The sequence below is a fragment of the Aristolochia californica genome, unplaced genomic scaffold (assembly GCF_029961685.1).
Source record: "Aristolochia californica isolate CCGP_79_NKW_82.1479 unplaced genomic scaffold, dmAriCali1.0.hap1 SCAF_16, whole genome shotgun sequence".
Classification (NCBI taxonomy): domain Eukaryota; kingdom Viridiplantae; phylum Streptophyta; class Magnoliopsida; order Piperales; family Aristolochiaceae; genus Aristolochia; species Aristolochia californica.
This window is the reverse complement of record NW_027181837.1, coordinates 21,969,507-21,987,471: the sequence shown is the minus strand read 5'-3', so window position 1 is coordinate 21,987,471 and position 17,965 is coordinate 21,969,507. Positions and strand designations below refer to the sequence as shown.

Below are 17,965 nucleotides of genomic sequence, written 5' to 3'. Positions count from 1 at the left end.
AGTTTCCCTTCTCCCCATCCGAAAGAGAGACGAAGGTCCCATTGAGGAATAAGGAGATTTAGTTGAGGAAGACCACAACATCAATATCCGTTCTTATCGTTCATCATAGTAAATTCCACATCAAAAGACGAAATTCACAGAATGGATTCAGGTATGTTTTTAATCCTAATATTTTAGCATGTTGTAAATTCTGGATTAGAATTTACTATTACAGTTTTCTAACAGAAAGATCTTGGATAGGCAATCTGGGATGATTTTCAAGATAAAGCAGAGCAAGGCAATGAGTAATGTCGGGCAGCAGCAAAATCAACAGGCTAGATTACTGGGTATTGAATACGATCAATAAGAAGACTTTCTTGTAGATTTCCAGAAATAAAACACGCAGCAACAGATTGTAACAGAGACGTCCAGACAACAATGAAAATTCATGTATCCTCCTCTTCCGATGGCCATCGTAATTCTGACACCAGATTCTGAATGGATGGCGACGATGTCCTCCGTTCGTACGTCCCGTATGCCACTAAACATCTCACTATCGAGGACGATGATAATGCTAGAAAAAAAAAGATCCCGTAGGCATTCCAAGTTGGCAGGTGTTCTCGAATGAGTTCTGGTTCCAAAGTCCATAACCTCTTTCTCCTCTTGTTTTATCCCACGTAATGAGCTATCTCCCTCCCTTGAATTTTATATTTATTATTACAAATATTTATATTCAGAATCTGGATCCAAAACCTTTTTTTTATCCAGATATTTGGATAGGATCCAAAATATCCAAAATTTTGGATGTTATCTGACATTTCGGATCCGGAGTTTTTCCTAAAAAATGTGTAAGTGGAGTAGACCAGCACTAAGGATATATTTGGAACCCCACTGAAAAAATAAATAAAAAAATAATTTGATCATTATTATTCCCAAAAATAGGTTGTGAACGGGAGAATTTGATCATCATCTTATTTTTACTAACTATTTTTTGGAATAATAATGATTAAATTCTCCTTTTTATTTCTAGGGTTTCGAACACACCATAACCAAACCAAACCTAAAAGCCATCACCCAGAAGATTCATCCAAAAGCCATCACAAAGCATTCCCTGTGGGCGTCTCTTTACGAGACAACCATCCACTGCAGGTGAAAACACCTTTCTTGATATTCAATACCCACACCTCTTTGAACGAAACAAGGACTTTTACAAAGCCAAAGGAAGTGAATAAAAGGAACTCTTTCCACTGAGATGCTCCAACACTAACGAAGGTTCAGAAGGCAAGGGAACTCACAAAATGCTCTACCCCTTTCTCTCAGGAATTTATTCGAACACCATGTCCGCACTTTTAGCTCTTCTGTGAGACCCTGAATCGGCAATCACAGACAATTGGAAAAGAGATTGTGTCCCTCTTTCCGCTTCCAAGTATCTGCCAAACACAAGCCATCAAAAACAAAATCACCCACCATCTTCAAAAGCTTAATTTGATCTTCTACACGGGTTCATCCGGTCAATGATCTGGAGGGACCGGGCTGTCTGTAGTGATCACTGATCAACCTGCCAACAACAAGATGGATTAACGGAAACGGAGAAAGAAGAAATCGACAATGACATTTACATACATTTACGATCTCAATGTCAACGCTTTCCACTGATCAACTTCCGTATCGTCGTTTTGTTCTCTTTTTTGTGCCCTTTGACTGTGTTACAATTGACAGATTCTGGTTTGGCCCCATCCTCGACTCGAATTAATGGTTCCTGTCAATCGATGAACAGAACGATGTCGATTTTTTGAAAAAACAACGTGACGCTCATGGAGATATTTCAACGTGAAGGTTGCAATCCTAATAATTGCCAAAACAACAAAAAAAAGGCATGATCTCATGCCAAGAGGTCCCCCCCCTTCAAGTGCGTATAGGTCTCTCATGCCAAGCTCTTCAGTTGAAATAGGCAGCCATTGCGTGGGTCGAGTGATCCAGGCTTTGAGACTCGAGAAAGATGTCTTATTCGTAATCAAAACATTTGATAACTTAAGAGTTCGCCATGCTTGAATGAGAATCCCTAGGGGACATTCCCGTTCAGCGGCTTCATCGTCATGCTTTCCACCATTGGAACTTTAATGGTGGATTCGTTTGCCACTGGATACTTCAATCACAACCACTTCAACAGAGATCCTTTTAGACCGATAGTTTGGTGGAAATTGGATGCATGTATTCAAAGACTGCAATAATGGGCCCATGAGTTAATGAATGAAGTGGGCCCTTCTAAGACTTTTTGGGCCTTAAGAGTCTCCACTGTACACGGGGTCTAGGGGCCCCTTATGAAGGTTGGTTAAAGACTTCCACTATTTCTTTTCTTGTTTCTCGTTCATTAGTTTGTTCTAAATTCACCGATGACTAAGAAAAAAACAGTGACAAGATGGGGGTTGATCTTCTTCTTCATATGAATGATATCCTTTTAGAGATGAAATAGCTTTCCAGTGTTAAAGCTAAGGCCGAGTCTAACTGAAGAAGCAATGGCCCACAAAATTCGCACTTTTAATGGCTGCAAGAGTAAAAGCTTTAAAAAGTCAAAAAGAGAAGGATGAGATCTCTTTGAACTGAGCTGTATGGAGTTTAGGTCTCTGTCTCTTTTTGCAAACAGAGGGTGTGTATGGCTTCAGCTGCAGAATCTCATATTCTCTGTCAATGGTGACAAAGATTGAAAAACATAGCGGTTGGAGATGAAAGTCTGCAACCCACTACTTTTTCTCAAAGAATTTTTTACTTCACCAAGCACTTGACCTGCTTTTAAGCCCTTTCGGAATCTGTTCTCCATCAAGGTTTTTATGTTCTTAAACTCTTTAAGAATTTTTTTTCCTGCAGAAAACTGAGAAATCTATGACGAAAATATTTTTTTTCCTTCAGAGCTCTGTTTTAATAATTTTAGTTCCTCTGTAGCTGGTATTGGTATGAAAAAATTTCTTAGTTACAGCAGAACATATCTCCTAGTCTATTCACAATCTCCCGACTCCTGAGAGACTGCATTTGCAGGCAAAAAGGGAAGTGGGTAAACCAAAAGAATACAGAATTAGGCCCATTTGGCCAGGAGGGACATGCAACCCGCTCCCAGAAGGAGAGAGACATTAACCCATAACTGAAGTTTTCTGTTTGTTTGTAGTCTTGGGCTCATGTAATCAGCAGCCAATAAGTCAACCAGTGCCATGTAGATCAAAATCCCTGAAGCTGCTGAATTGAAAACCCCTTCAACGATCAGAGCAGTAGGGCTGTTCTCGTCGTAAACTGAAGAGATACCGATGCCAACTGCAATACCAAGTGGGGTGGTCAGGGAGAAGAAGAGAGCCATGATTGCTACTGCTTTGGACTTGAACTTTGCCTGCATAACAATCAAGAAGATTAAAAAGCTCAAATATTTGGTTGTTACTTGATATCTCAAAAGGGTACCTGAACAATGCATCCTCCAAGTCCCATGCCTTCGAAAAACTGATGAAAACTTAAAGCTGCAACAAGAGGTCTAATGGTGGAGGGGCTCTCCGAAGCTCCCAATGAAATCCCAATTATCACTGAATGCACTACAATCCCCAACTCTAGCACCTGTCAAGATGATCAAAATTGAAGGTTGATCTTTAGAAAATGATTAAAACTCAAAAATGGTATCAGAAATCAGACGGAGTATGGTTACTTACCTGAGAGATAACCCGATGACGGGTAAGATCATTCACAGCACCAGCAGCATTCTCACCGGCGGACGGCAAGACGGAGCCATGCGAATGGCCGTGAGCTCCGTGGGTGTGCATGTGGACATGGCCCACATGCTCCTCGTCTCCTTCCTTCACTGGTAAAGCCTTGTTGAAGTGGGTGTGATTGAAGTACCCCGTGGCAAACGAATCCACCATTAAAGTTCCAATGGCGGAAAGCATGACGATGAAGCCGCTGAACGGGAATGTCCCCCAGGGATTCTCATTCAAGCATGGCGAACTCAAGTTATCAAACGCATCCGGAAGAATATGAACTAGAGCAGTCGCGAGAATCACCCCAGCAGCAAAAGCTTTGATTATGAAGAAGACATCTTTCTCTGGTCTCAAAGCCGGGATCACTCGACCCAGAAACGGCAGAGATACTCCGATGGCCCCAGACACCAGAATCGACGCAATCGCTGCCAATTTCAACCGAAGAGCCGCTGACTTGTTTCTATCCGTCTCTTCTGAGTTACACTCCCCCTCCTCTGCAGAAACCGATAGCAGCAGGGAAGAATACAAACAAACATACAGAACAAACTTCGGGAGCCTCATTTTCGAAACTCGGAAAAAGCTCAACGAAGAAGTACCGAATGAGTCCGGCTTTTATAGGGAAAACACTAACAAAAACAAAAACAAAAAGGCTCAGAGATTCTTCCTCTCGAATGCGAGTTTCAGAGGCGTTGTCTAACCTCGATTTATAAGAATGCAGAAAGACAAAAGGGGAAGAGCTTAGAGGCTACGCACGTCGCTTCGTTTTCGGAGATTTTGTTCTCAAGCGAGAAAAAATTAATTTTTGCGTATCTAGTTTGAAAACTAGGGTGGGTGTCGCCAGAATGTCGACATTTGAGCTAGAAGGGGTCGAGGTTGACCAGATGCCCAAGAGCATGAGAGTGGAAAACGGGAGTTTAAGGAAATTGTGACGACAGTTTCTGGCCTTTAGAAACAGTTGAAAGAACGTCATTTACTGAATTTCTCTACCATAGCCATTGGACGCCATCCTCCCAATTGCGGAAGCCTTTATGTTTATTTGGTAGTCAGATCCGCAAATCAGTTATTGCTATTTTAATTGGAATCTATAGTATAATATTAATAGCCTTCAATTGATTATCTTCAAAGGAAAAATATTATTCATAAGACAATGTTTATACAAGACTGGCCAAGTCAACTTGCAGACTTACTCAAAGAATGATTCAAATCAGTCATGAAGAGGTAATTCCCAAGCCTTGGATAGGAGCCCAGTCATTAGTTCTAGATCTTGTGTTCTAACCTCTCCTTAGGCGGACTTGGATTTATAATGCCTTTTATCATGTGTGGATTACTTTGAGGCACTTGTCACTCTGTCACGTAGTGCTTCTCTTTTTCCTTTTTCATATAAATTTCAGATTTTATTATGTTACCTAATTTTTTTAAAAAACAATAACACAAATAACTAATTTTTTAATTCAATATCATAAAATACCTAACTTTAACCGATCAATTGCATGTGTATAATAAAAAATAACACATAAGCTTTGATCGATACATGTAAAATTTCCTATAAAAATCTACCTCATGAGATACCATCTAGTTTTTTGGGGACTACATAAAAATTAGTGTTTGGTAATAACTCTGACCTATTTTCCTAACTTAAAACTCAATTAGGATTAAGTTGGTATGGGACCCCATTAATGAATCGGTTAGGTTTGAGTTGAAAGCATATAATTTAAGTGCGCCTACTTTTTTAATTTTAATAGTTCTCTATTTTTCCCATTTTATTCATTATTAACAATATTGATTTTAAAACATTTTTTTATTAAAAATGAAAAATTATATTGTTGTAAATGAACTAGACAAAGTTGGGTGCAGCCATCTTTGGCTGGACTTGCATTCAACCTTCTTTTCCTTCGTTTATAGAGTCTCCCGCTAATTCTAATCCAACACAATTATAGGTAACATTACGTAACGTTTGTAATGTTTCCTTTAAAGTATGAGACATCAAATACTACCATGTAACATAACACTAATATGCATATTGTGGGTACTACCTATCTTTAAGTCTATATATGTGTTCTATTTAATAAACAACAAAACAGTTTTAGTTCTACTATATTCTCAATTTGTTACTCTATAAGTTATAAAAAATTAGAAAATTAATTAAAATAGAATTGAATATGTAACGAGAAGAAAATAATTTTAAACATTTTCGAAATTAATAATTAAATTGAAAATTAAGTACACTTAACCTGCACTGGTTCAGATTTTATGTCCAAATTCCATTTGCTCATCTGTGCGAACAATCTATATGAAGGACAACTAAGCCTCTCCTGATGTTATTTCACAGTAGCATTCATGGCGTTTAATGTAGCAAGGTCAATAAAGATAAAAAATGATCGACAGCTTATTTGTTGACTGGGTATTATTGAACCTTAGATAGGCATTTTTACCTGATGCGGCATACAAGCAGGCTCAGCCACCTGCACGGCTGTCTTCCCCCTTTCTGAAGCCACTCTAATCTCAACAAAGAAGTTGACAAAAACAACTACTACAATAATATCAAGAAAAAGCAAGATATACACAACGACCGGAATGATATCACTTGGTAATGCAGTTTTGTACTACTAGAGGCATTTTTTGTCTTCACGTCAATCAAACTACACTTAAAAATTAAAACATTCCCTTTCTGCAATGCAATTGATCTATATGTTAAAACTTGTATGATAAGAACCCTAAATTTTGAGAGGTCCTTATATTTTCTAAAAGAAAAAGGAAGTGTTGATAATGAGAAAGGTTAAGAGGGTTGGAATAAGAGAGAAGGAAAGAAGAGAGAAATAAATTAGATGATGAGAGGGAGATAGAGAGAGATCTTGAAGGAAAAGAGAGAAGAAGAAAGGAGAAAGAGGGGATGTGCTAAGCACGAATTTGAGAAGGGAAATAAATACTTGGAAAAGGCTTGACTGATTTTTAGTCAGTCCCTATTTATACTTCTTCCTATGCATTATTTGGGAAACTCCTCCATCAATTAGGATTCCTTAGTTGCATAATTTAAGGAGAGATCCTAGGAGATGATATATTACTTCAATCTAAGAGAGATTATAGGAATTTAAAAGATTACATCAATCAAAGAAAAAAAATCTATTCTAATAAGATTCTAGAGACAAATTTGACTCTTGTTTTGACCAACCCTTTGGGGTAAATTTACCGTTTTACCCTTGAGCTCCTATTTTCTACAATGTGGCTCCACTTTATAATTTTCTTTCTTCTTATTCTCTTCTTTTTTGTTAGGGGTAATATTGGGTTTTTATCATTCCACGCCTTTTAAGTATCAACTTTGTCCTCAAGGTTGAAAATCGAGGAATCGTAGAAATAATTCATTTTCATGTGTCCAAACTAGTGCACCCTAGATTTTCTGGAAAAAAAAATTAAAATACAACTTTTAACCCTTAAGGTGGCGCCCCTTAGACTGTGTAAATATAAATGCCCCCCAATTTACAATTTTTACTTGTCCCCTAGCTTAGTATATGTGTGTTTTTACATAAATTTGGGTTTTTATCATTTCACTTTTCTTGGAAAATCAACCTTGCCATCAAAGTTGAAGAACTATAAAAGCGTTGTAAGAACTTGTCTTCAATCTCCCACATTGCATATTTCTGTTAAGCTCATTATTCTTATTCTCTTGTAGTATGTTGAGTTGGGGGGCTTGTTGAGCTAGGGAAACAAATCGTGGTGCAACAAAACTTCTTTTAGAGTAACAACATTTTGATCTTGAACAATAGTGGGTGGTTATGTTGAATAGGACGGTGGATGATACATAAGTGGTGCATGAGGGTGAGGGTTTGGTTGTTGGTATGAGTGAGGTTTGATTGATTGGGGCAGGTCAAGTTCTACATTTGGAAAGTGAGATGTGTAGGGGTTGAATTGGGAAATAGGAAGGTAATGTGTGTAGTTATTGGAAGGAATAGTGGGGATCGTTATGGGGGTGGGTGGCTAGAATAGTAGATTGGTGGTCCATAGTTTGGTGGTTTGTTTCATGGTTTTAGTGGTGGAGGTGGAGAGGATTTGTTTGGGGAGGACAAAGAGTGGTTGACATGGATGGAGAATATGAGGGAGTTTGATGAGTTGTATGTGAATAGAACATTGGTGATCTATATGAGTTAGGGTGATGAGGGAAATTGTGAAGGTTATTTTTTTTTCAATGTAGTATGGATGATAGGATTGGTGAGTTGGTTTAGAAGTGGCTTGAATTGAGAGTGAAAGTGGAAGCAAGTGTTTTGATGTTGGGGATAGGTTCGGGATATTGTGGCATCGAGGTGGCTTGACTTACTTTTCCTTAAGCCAATACCCCCTATTTTATATTTTTTTCCTATGCATTATTTGGGAAACTCCTCAATTAATTAGGATTCACTCATAAATTCACACATTCAATAAAAAATAAAAAAGGATTCCCTAATTACTTAATTTAAGGAGACATCCAAGGAGATTGAGATATTACATCAATCCAAGAGAGATTCTAAGAATTTAAAAGATTACATCAATCAAAGGAAAATTTCTTTTTATTCTAACAAAATTCCATCTTCTTTAAAAGGCAAGTTTGATTTCAGCTTTGACCAGCCCATAGAGGGGTAAAATTACCTTTTTACCCTTGACCTTCTATTTTCTACAATGTGACTCCACTTTCTAATTTTTGGGTGGTGCTACTTTCTATTTTTATTTCTTCTTCTTTTTCTTTTTTTCTTTTTCTCTACTTCTCTTCTTCCTTGTTGGGGGAAATTTCGGGTCTCTATCATTTTAATCCATTCTTATCAAATCTCAACAAAAAGTAATCCAGTTATGAAATGAAAATAGGCAAAAAAATGGATCTTTCCATGTAGATTTGATGTCTAACTGAATAAAGCAAAGAGCATTTGCACTTAAAAACTGTTAACTGCACGACAATTGAAGTAATGCACAAGGGCCATGGCAAGGTAACTTACACAGTAGTAATAGTTAGTACTCAGTTCTAACAATTGACTCTCAAACACCTCAATGCAAGCGCTACAAGAAAGCAATGGACAATCAGATACATGACATGACTTCGAGGAAGTAATAAAGTGAGTTCAGAGGTTCACCTTGGATTTACTAATCAGCAGCTCCTAAAAGAAAACATAGTAATGTCACCGAGTATTCTCCAACAATTATTGGATATTCTGGGAGACATACTCACCGAAGTATACTTCAAAATCTTCCGCCACAATGCAAGGTTGACAATGCCTACTGTAAACCGGTCAGGAGGTCACAGACACAGAGCAACATAAAAGTAAAATATTTAGTATTATAATACATTGGGCAACCATGTGAACATCATTGAAGGCCTGCTTTCCACATCAGATTATTTAATGAACGTATATTTACACATACATTCTCTCAGTACAGAGAAATGTTTGCAACAACATCTATGCAGCTCCATAATACACAACTTACAGCAAGTTGGTCTCAAGAAATGTCACAAGTGCCAAACCTGCAGCCCAAACATCATCATCCAAAACATGTTCCTCAGGTGAATGGCTAACACCTCCACGGCAGCGAACAAATAGCATCCCAGCCTGCTCCATCATTAGATAAAAAAAAAAAGTAATGAATAAAGGCTAAAATTAGGAGTCAATTTGAGACAAAATCTTTCCAAGGGCTAAAAGTGATATTTCATATGCTCCATTTACTTGGCTTGGTTTAAGTCCAGAACAATAGAAACTTCTCTATTAATTGTAACTTTTTTTTTTTTTTTTCTTTCTGTAAGGGAGGGGGAGGGGGGTTAGGGAAGGTAGTTCCATGCAAAGATATATGTTTCAGGAGCAAAACATTTATGATTTAGCAATAGGGGAAATATAAAAGATATATATTGTGATCTAACCCGGGTTAAGTGTGACATGGCCATTGCATCATGCCCTGCTCCACTCATTAGCACAGGCACATCAACAAGGACATCACCAGCCATTCTCTTCACTGCATCATGAGCAGCTGACTTCAGTTGCAAAGTTAGATTTTGGTCGCAGCGGACAGCTCCTGCATCATGCTGGAAGGGGCCAAAATGAAATGATCAAAAACGTGGGAAAGAAATCAGACTAGGTAATCAGTCATGAGAAACATTTAAACTGTTAATAGTGGATAGCTACAGGAACAATAATGCAACGTCCCTTTCATAAGTGTAGACCAGGAATGAGTACCACTTAAAACAATATTCCTCCAAATTTTAGGCACAAAATCCAGACCTTGCGCTCAATTATGCAAGACACAGATCGATGATCACATATTTGGTATATTCGACTTGATAACTCATAGAGAGTAGCTTCTCGTGCCATGTCATCCCTTGCACGTAAATCCACTGTGAATGTCACCTGCAATCATCTAAAGGTTATGGACAATATTACAAGCTAGTAAGCTTCACAATCAAGAAATAACTCAATTTTCAACCAAAGGAAGGTAATGAATAAAATGGCTTTTAGGGTTATGTATGCAGATCGATTCCATCGTCATGCTCACTCACTTAAATCAAACACCAATAGATGAACAAGTTAAGAAAACAAGTGTAGATATGTCTCCAGAAACACATGACACATGCAAGCATGGAAAACAAATAAAGTGGATTGTTTATCTTCTTATAGGGAAGTGCAATGAGTCGTCCAGTTCAAACTGTAATATAAAAGACCGATGAGAGAAGGAAGTCCACATTTATTTCCCCAAAGAAGACTCCTAGAGCCCCAAGCAAAGGAATCAGTTAGCCTCCCAGAAATGAAAACCAAATGACACTCATGCTCTAACTTAAAACAGAAACATTCTTTCTGAGACTGATCAAGGATGACCCTTGCCTCGCCTGGAATGACATTACTTGCACTTGGCCAGCAAGATATTTCTCCAACTGTACAGACGATAGAACCAGTAAGAGATTCTGTGTTGAAGCCTCTGCATTCTTTATCATAAGTAATAAAATTGTCTGGATGCTTGCATAGGTTCTCCAACAATACGATAAGTTCAGCAGCTGCAGCCATGGGATCCTGGCGCATAGACATAGGAACTGTTCCAGCATGACCTTGTGTGCCTCTTACAGTTACCTGTAGTAAGAAACCAGATAAAACTTATTACCAGTCAAAAGTGTTAGGAGGTTAAAATCTAGAAAATTCATGTGGTTATTAACTGGGGAAAGGCTGTCTAACTTTGGCTAGCCATATAAAGGGGATCTAGACTTAACTTTAACTTCGTATCAGATCAGGCTATCTATTCTGTTGGGCCTATTTTATACACCATTTAAATTTGTTTCTCTTCTATGTTGTCTATGTCTTTAGCCTTTTTGTCGTTCTTTTTAGCTCTGGATGTGAGAGTGAATGTTAAGTGGGGATTAAGTTAAAATTAGGAACACACATGTGATTATTAGTTGGGAAAAGACCTCCTACCTTTAACGAACCATTTTGGAATGGAGCCAGACCCAACTTAAACAAAACAATTAAGCTCAAAATGAGTTTTTCTCTTTCTCACTGTATTATATAAAATGTTTACTAGCACAATTTAAAAGGATTTGACAAGAGGCAAGATTGTCGGTTAGAATGATAAAGGCTTGGACTCCAACTGGTAAGATCCTTGGTGGGCTTTCATCATGTATCAAGCAATGAGAAAACCACACACACATACACAGTTTATATGTTTATTGGGCAGTTTACGCTACATAATATGATCCAATTCAAAGTCATAAAGGAAGTGAATCACATGTATTAATGAAAAATATCACCAAACATCAGCATGTAGTGAGACTCAATTTTCATAACTGGGCCGGCTACTACAAAATAAGAGAAATAGTCAACTTAAGACTTTGGTCATTGTTTTGTGAACATTTATGTCAAGAATTTCAGCTAGTGGTCTCAGCCTCTTCTTACTCTCCACATGCATTTCACCAACTATAATTGATAAAGAAGTTATAGATGACATACCCTTAGCCGAGTCTGACCAGCAATACCTGACACCACTCCCAGAGGATAACCAAGTGTCTCCAAGACAGGGCCTTGCTCAATGTGAACCTATGGAATCCCATGTTTACATACAAAAGATCCAAATATCATAAGACAATAAGCAAAAATCAGGAGTGCCACTCACCTCTATATAACCCCAGGCTGTCATTGGATCATACTTGAGCTGAAGAAAGCTCTCTTCAGTTATTTCAATGGAGTTTAGCTTAAGAACACCTTCTACTGTCAAACCACTGACCAAGGCTTCACATATCAGTTATACTAGATAAATATACATCACAATCTTGAATAGAGCGCTGGCATGATAATAAAGAAAAATCAGACAACAACTAAACACAAAGGAAAATGGCAACCTCTTGTCAGAAATTTGTAGTGCTGACACAGGTAGAGTACCAGCAATGGCTGCACTTCCTAGAAAAGTGGATTGAAATCTAACTCCTTCCTCGTCACTAAAGGCAACTACCTATAAGATCCAAGTGATACCAAACTAATAAGTCAGAATTACCTCCTTCTAGTTAAGCTAGTAATCCAAACAACCTGATTCATCTTCATCGTATCATCTACATGAAGATGATCCTCAAGGACAAGATTTACTAGTTAGTGTCATTCATCCCTTCGTCTGTAAGAAGCATGAAATTAGAAACAGAGAAGCAGATTCATCATTATTAAAACATCTTATACAAAAATGATCCTTACTATTTTTATTGAAATCATCTTGCCTTGTCTTTACAAGCATGAGCAGACAGATGAAAATGTTATACCCTTTTATGACACATGGGTATTTTAGTTTTTACAATATACTACTATCCTCTGTGGTGCATGATCAATGTACACAGATGAAGATGTTATTGTGCATCACAAACTAGATAGACAAGGAGGGAGGGGGGAAAAACACGGGCACAAAATCTGAACTTCTGATATGAAACATAGCAAAAAGGAAAAAGAAAAATAGATAAAAAAGATAAAAGGAGGTTAGTATGTTTTGCATATGTTTTTAAGGAAACCAGTACCCACTATCAGTAAGTAAATACAAGAAATCAAAATTACACGTTGCCTTAAAATGCGCTAACTAGCATCAAGATTAAGCAAAACCAGGAAATCATTTTATCCCAAAAATTAAACAAGAAAATGCATTACAAGTACAGAACAGGGAGAGATTTAATATAGAACTCAACTCATGAAAGTACTTTTACTGACTACAATGTTTGAATTAGAAGAGCAGTACAGATGTGGGCATTCTCATATAATGATGAGCCACTGAAGATACTCAAGTACCAAAAACAAGCACAAGAAAGTGAATAAACTTCACCTGGCAGGTAAGTAGAGGAAATAGTAGGACCACTATAAACTACCATGGGACCCAGAAACCTACAACCACTCCAGGTGAAGTTCACCACATTTTTCTAATACTATTTGGTAGGAAGAGTATTCTTTCTTCTAATATGTAACGAGAAATTTAACATAGCTAATAACCTCCACTGGTCGCTGAAGCTTTGCCAACTGCCCACTAGTCTTCAAAACCTTCAAAGCGGCAATTGCAGAAACAATGCCCAACGCTCCATCAAATTTTCCAGCATCAACAACTGTGTCCTGGTTCAACCAAGCAAGTGTTATTTACTGCCTCAACTTCCCTTATGAATTCTAAAATCAGAATCAGAGCCTCACCAAATGAGAACCAATTAAAAGAGCAGATGCAGATGAATTTATCGATTCCACTCGACCATGTACATTACCCATTTGGTCTATCCACCTGAAAACAAAAATGAATATCAATAACAGTTTTTAAATGCCACCAGAGAGAAAACAAGTAAAATTCTAACGTTCTGCATCCTGCATCCTGCATCCAACCAAGGATAACACTGCTGGCTCTCACAGAAGCAGGACTCAAGAATGTCCGCTGAAGAAAACCATCACCATCACTTATCTGTCAGAAAATAAACGTTGGAGTTATTTAAATAAGATTAGACTTATTTGAAGTGTTGACAGATTCGAGAAAAAGACAGGAATGCATATAGAGAGAGATACTTTGTAAGAAAACACAAGAAACAAGAGCAATTTTAGAATGAATGCATATATAGAGTAACAACAAAATGATAAAATAAGAAAGACAACTTTTAATACATATTAAATTGCTTGCTAGACAACCAGAGTTGATTTTTAATCAGAATCGTCCTAGGTATTTGCAAGTGAAGAGGTACCAGTTGCTTGCTCCAAAACATGCCACCACATGGACATACTCTACTCCATAGAAACCCTGTTAACATGACCACGGTTGTGGAAATTCATGATCTGACTTTGTAATAAGAATTTGGATACATTAAAATCTGGCAGAATTAGAAGATTGTGAAATCAACCAAGATTTTCAGAAAGATAAAGATTGTTTTTCTCCTCTAAACCAACCTTAGTTGGGTACTTTCAAAACTTGAAACTAACATTTGCCACATATGCCATATCTTCTTCTCATTGTTTCACTGGATAGTCCACCCAGACACACACCATCAATAGCTCCTGACATCCAGTCCTAACTTAAGAGCTCAACTATGTTTTGTGATAGAAGGCAACTACAAAACTAGGTTTGACCTCTATACAGAATCAAGTCAACATTTTTTCGGACATCTGTAAGGAGGAAAAGGCGGAAGGTAATCCATAAAAACTTTCAAAAAAGCAAGCAAAACAAAAATTCACAATAGAAGCAATTATAGCATCAAAGAAGGGGGTCAAAGGATTTTTTTTTTTTTTTTTCTGTTACCTTTCCCAGCTCATTCAGTCTGGTCACAGCCTCGTCCCTCAAAATTTCTGGAAATAAGTCACTTCTCCAACCTTCAAAATCTCCCGACACAGTTACTACTTGTTCTACAAGGTTCCGAAAATTGTATAAACTTGAGTCAATAATATGGAAAATGTCAGGTACTAACTGACTAGTGATCCAAGTATTACAAGTCGAGGTCAAATTCAACAAATACAAGTACAACAGAACAACGATCAGGACAATGACAGGAAAAGCAGTACTAATCTTTTCAGGTCTCACTTCTTCCTAAGAGCACCATTAAACAATTAACTCAAAGTCGTTCAAGTATGGTATGAATGTTCAGTGAAGCAAGTATTATCCACTTAAACAAATAAGTACGGCCAGAATTTTTAAATGAAATCAGATACATAAGTTGTCAATACTTCCAAACAAAAAGTTTATCCGTTATTGATAACTCTATTGGTCTTCAGTAAATAAGAAAAAAACAGTAAGTAAACATCCTACGCTTATGTAAAATAAGCTCATTAAGCAATCACTTCATATAGTGCTGAAAATTTGATGAAAATCAGCAAACAGTATCAGCAGTTCACTTTGCCACGAAAAACACACTTATTCTTGAAAATTCTATACCATGAACTCAAGGAACAATGAGAATAAGTGACAAAGCAGGAATCGGATCTGCAGCTGCTAAAACCAAAACCGAATCCGCCGCTTACGTAGGATAAGTTAATTAGTCAATCACTTCATACAGTGCAGAAAAATTCATGAAAATAAGCAAACAATATCAGCTGCCAATTTCGTCACCAAAAAATACACAGCATTCTGCAAACTCATACGCCAGGAACTCAAGGAACTCAGAAACTGAGAGACGAACAAGGAATTGGTTCCGCAGCAGTTAAAACCAGACCTGACGCTTTGTAGGAAACGTTAATTAATCAATCTCTTCATATAGAGGGCACAAAAAAATTGATGAAAATAAGCAATCAGTATAGCTGTCCATTTCGTAACCAAAAAATACACTTCATTCTGCAGAGTGCTACACCTGGAACTAGAGGACCACAGAAAATGAGAGACAAACCATGAATCGGATCCGCAGCAGCTATAAAACCAAAAACCGAATCCGTCGCTTACTTGGAGTAAGTTAATTAATCAATCACTTCATACAATTCACAAAAAAAATAAACCGACGAAACGTAAAAAAATCAGTTGCTGATTATTTCGTGTCCTATGCCAGGAACTCAAACGAACGCAGATAATGAGAAACGAACCAGGAATCGGATCGGCAGCAGTCAAAACCAAAAAAGCAATGAACAATCGAGCTACAACGACAAGAGAACACAACCGATTTCGAAATTTCCTGCAGAGAGGAGCCATGGCTGCTAGAGAGGATAGCAGCAGCCAGCAGCCGAAGCTCCCACCCGATGATGACAACGAAATGGCTTGAGTGTCACATACCGTGACGCAGATTTCATTCTATTTATAGGACAGATATTTTATTTTATTTTCCATTAACGTTTGCTGCATGAATTAGATGCCACTCGTGAGTCGTGACTCGTGTCTCGTTGGGACTGGTGGTCAAGCTGTCACGGATTTCCTTTTCCGCACCTTACATGCTCGTCTTCCTCAAACTCTCAGTAAGAATTTGCTTGAATTCACAAATAGAATCCCAGAACACTTGTTATTATTCCATCCAACCAATAGCTTGATCTACGTTGTAAAGAGAACAGAATTATGCGAGTTTAGGTTTATACTCTCGCTGTCACTCGTAAACAGATGAGCAGGACTGCCTATTGCTGATTCTCATATGAAAGTAGAAACCAAATTTGGGTAAAATCAGTAAGAGTTAATGCATAAAAAAGCAGCCATTCCACTACAGAAAGCTTGCTTTCTCCCTCCTATTTTTAAGAAAAACCATCCTCAGCAGACACCACTCCGCTTCCTCCACCCACGTTCCCTTGTTCACACCGAGCATCCAAGATCCTTTCAGACACCAAAATAAGCTCCGACCTCAGCCAGTCCATCCTAATAAATTCACAAACGACTAAAACGGACATCATTAAAGCTGAGATCTGCAAAGACAACTTTTTTATTATGCAAGGGTCCCTCCCCGTGGGATTTTATACTATATACACATTTAATTAATTTTAATTTTATTATGTTTTTCAAAATTTAATGTGATTTTCTTTTGAAAACTCTGATATGTGACATCTTAAAGTAATTGATTCACCTTTAACTCATCCTTGGGTTCTAGTATAGACAAGTTCAAGTGCATTGGAAAACAAATTCCAGTGTTAGTGCCCCAAAATAAAAAATATGATATAAACAAGAGAATGAGTAACTTTTTGTAATATATTTAAATATAACATATGCCTAAACAGATAATTAACCAAAACATTTATAAGTGATTTAATGTGTAGTATTAAAATATATTAATAAACTAATTAATGAAAGACTATATTATATTATTTAATGATTACAATTTATTATAAATTAATATAATAATTATGTGTGATTAGAATAAATTATAAAAAATAAAAATAAAAATAAAAAATAACATAAGTGAATGTAATAAAGAAATAAATTATTTTTTAATAACATAAAATATATTTTAACATTAAAAACCACTAATTTAATATAGTAATAAAAAATCAATATAATAAATAAATAAATATATTATTTTATCAATAACATAATATATATTTTTACGTATTATTAATTAATAATATATTGTCACAAAATTTAAAACCATTGGTTTAGTTAATTAAAGCAATGTAATAATTAAACCAAAATAATTTATCAAATATTTATTTTAAAAATATTTTAATTATGACTATTAAATTACTAATTTAATATAATAATTATAAAATGAATATATTGAATAAATAAAAATATTAATTTTATAAATAAAAAATATAGATTATTATTTTTATGATGGTGGTTTAATTTTTCTAACTTAAGAAAAATTAAACCACTTCGTCTTCCTCACGACGTGCCTATAATGGCGGGTAACTATGGTAGGCCAACGGGCAACGGCGACAGAGGCGGCGCTCCTACGGTACGCCGAGAGGGAGAAGATAGAGGGAAAAAAAATTGGGGGAGGAAGGCTAAGCGAGAGAAAAAAATTTCGGGAGAGAAACGAAATGTGGGGGGGGGAGGGGGGAGGGGGGGGAGGAAAAACGCGTCCCCCTCGCGATTCATGTGGATGATTCGCAAAATAGGTATGAAACCTAATTTCCCCATTTTTACCTAAGCACATCACTTGACATGATTCAATGAAGAGGAGATCGTTTTGGACCAAGGGCCTAATCGAATGAACTGAATAATGCGAGAGTAATTTATGTCATATTCATTTTGGACTAACCTCCCCTTTATTTTTTTTTGTTTTAAATTTTAAATTTAGGTTGCTTGAGTTCAAAGTATTTAGATCAAATCAAGCTCGAACATAAGCAACTGCAAGTCGGGCTTGGCTGTATACATCAAATTGGTTGAATTGATTAACCATAGGTTCATTTAGAGGCAGATTTTTGAAA

The 17,965-nt window shown here is 36.9% G+C and overlaps 2 protein-coding genes across 2 annotated transcripts; both read right to left on the bottom strand.

Annotated features, from left to right (window-relative positions):
• Window positions 1–2,884: 2,884 nt before the first annotated feature.
• On the bottom strand, window positions 2,885–4,392 carry LOC137953067 (zinc transporter 8-like). Its single transcript, XM_068800265.1, has 3 exons — window positions 3,666–4,392; window positions 3,424–3,573; window positions 2,885–3,355 (listed from the first exon to the last, which is right to left on the bottom strand). Exons 1-3 carry the CDS (start codon window positions 4,269–4,271, stop codon window positions 3,050–3,052), a joined length of 1,062 nt encoding a protein of 353 aa, XP_068656366.1. The 5' UTR covers window positions 4,272–4,392; the 3' UTR covers window positions 2,885–3,049.
• Window positions 4,393–8,982: 4,590 nt separating this feature from the next.
• LOC137953359 (allantoate deiminase 2-like) lies at window positions 8,983–15,887 on the bottom strand. The gene is made up of 12 exons (XM_068800724.1): window positions 15,704–15,887; window positions 14,436–14,539; window positions 13,507–13,610; window positions 13,352–13,436; window positions 13,160–13,276; window positions 12,040–12,149; window positions 11,814–11,919; window positions 11,651–11,737; window positions 10,538–10,780; window positions 9,941–10,066; window positions 9,583–9,744; window positions 8,983–9,277 (listed from the first exon to the last, which is right to left on the bottom strand). The coding sequence occupies exons 1-12, from the start codon at window positions 15,807–15,809 to the stop codon at window positions 9,152–9,154; spliced, it is 1,476 nt and encodes a 491-aa protein (XP_068656825.1). The 5' UTR covers window positions 15,810–15,887; the 3' UTR covers window positions 8,983–9,151.
• Between the last annotated feature and the right edge of the window lie 2,078 nt (window positions 15,888–17,965).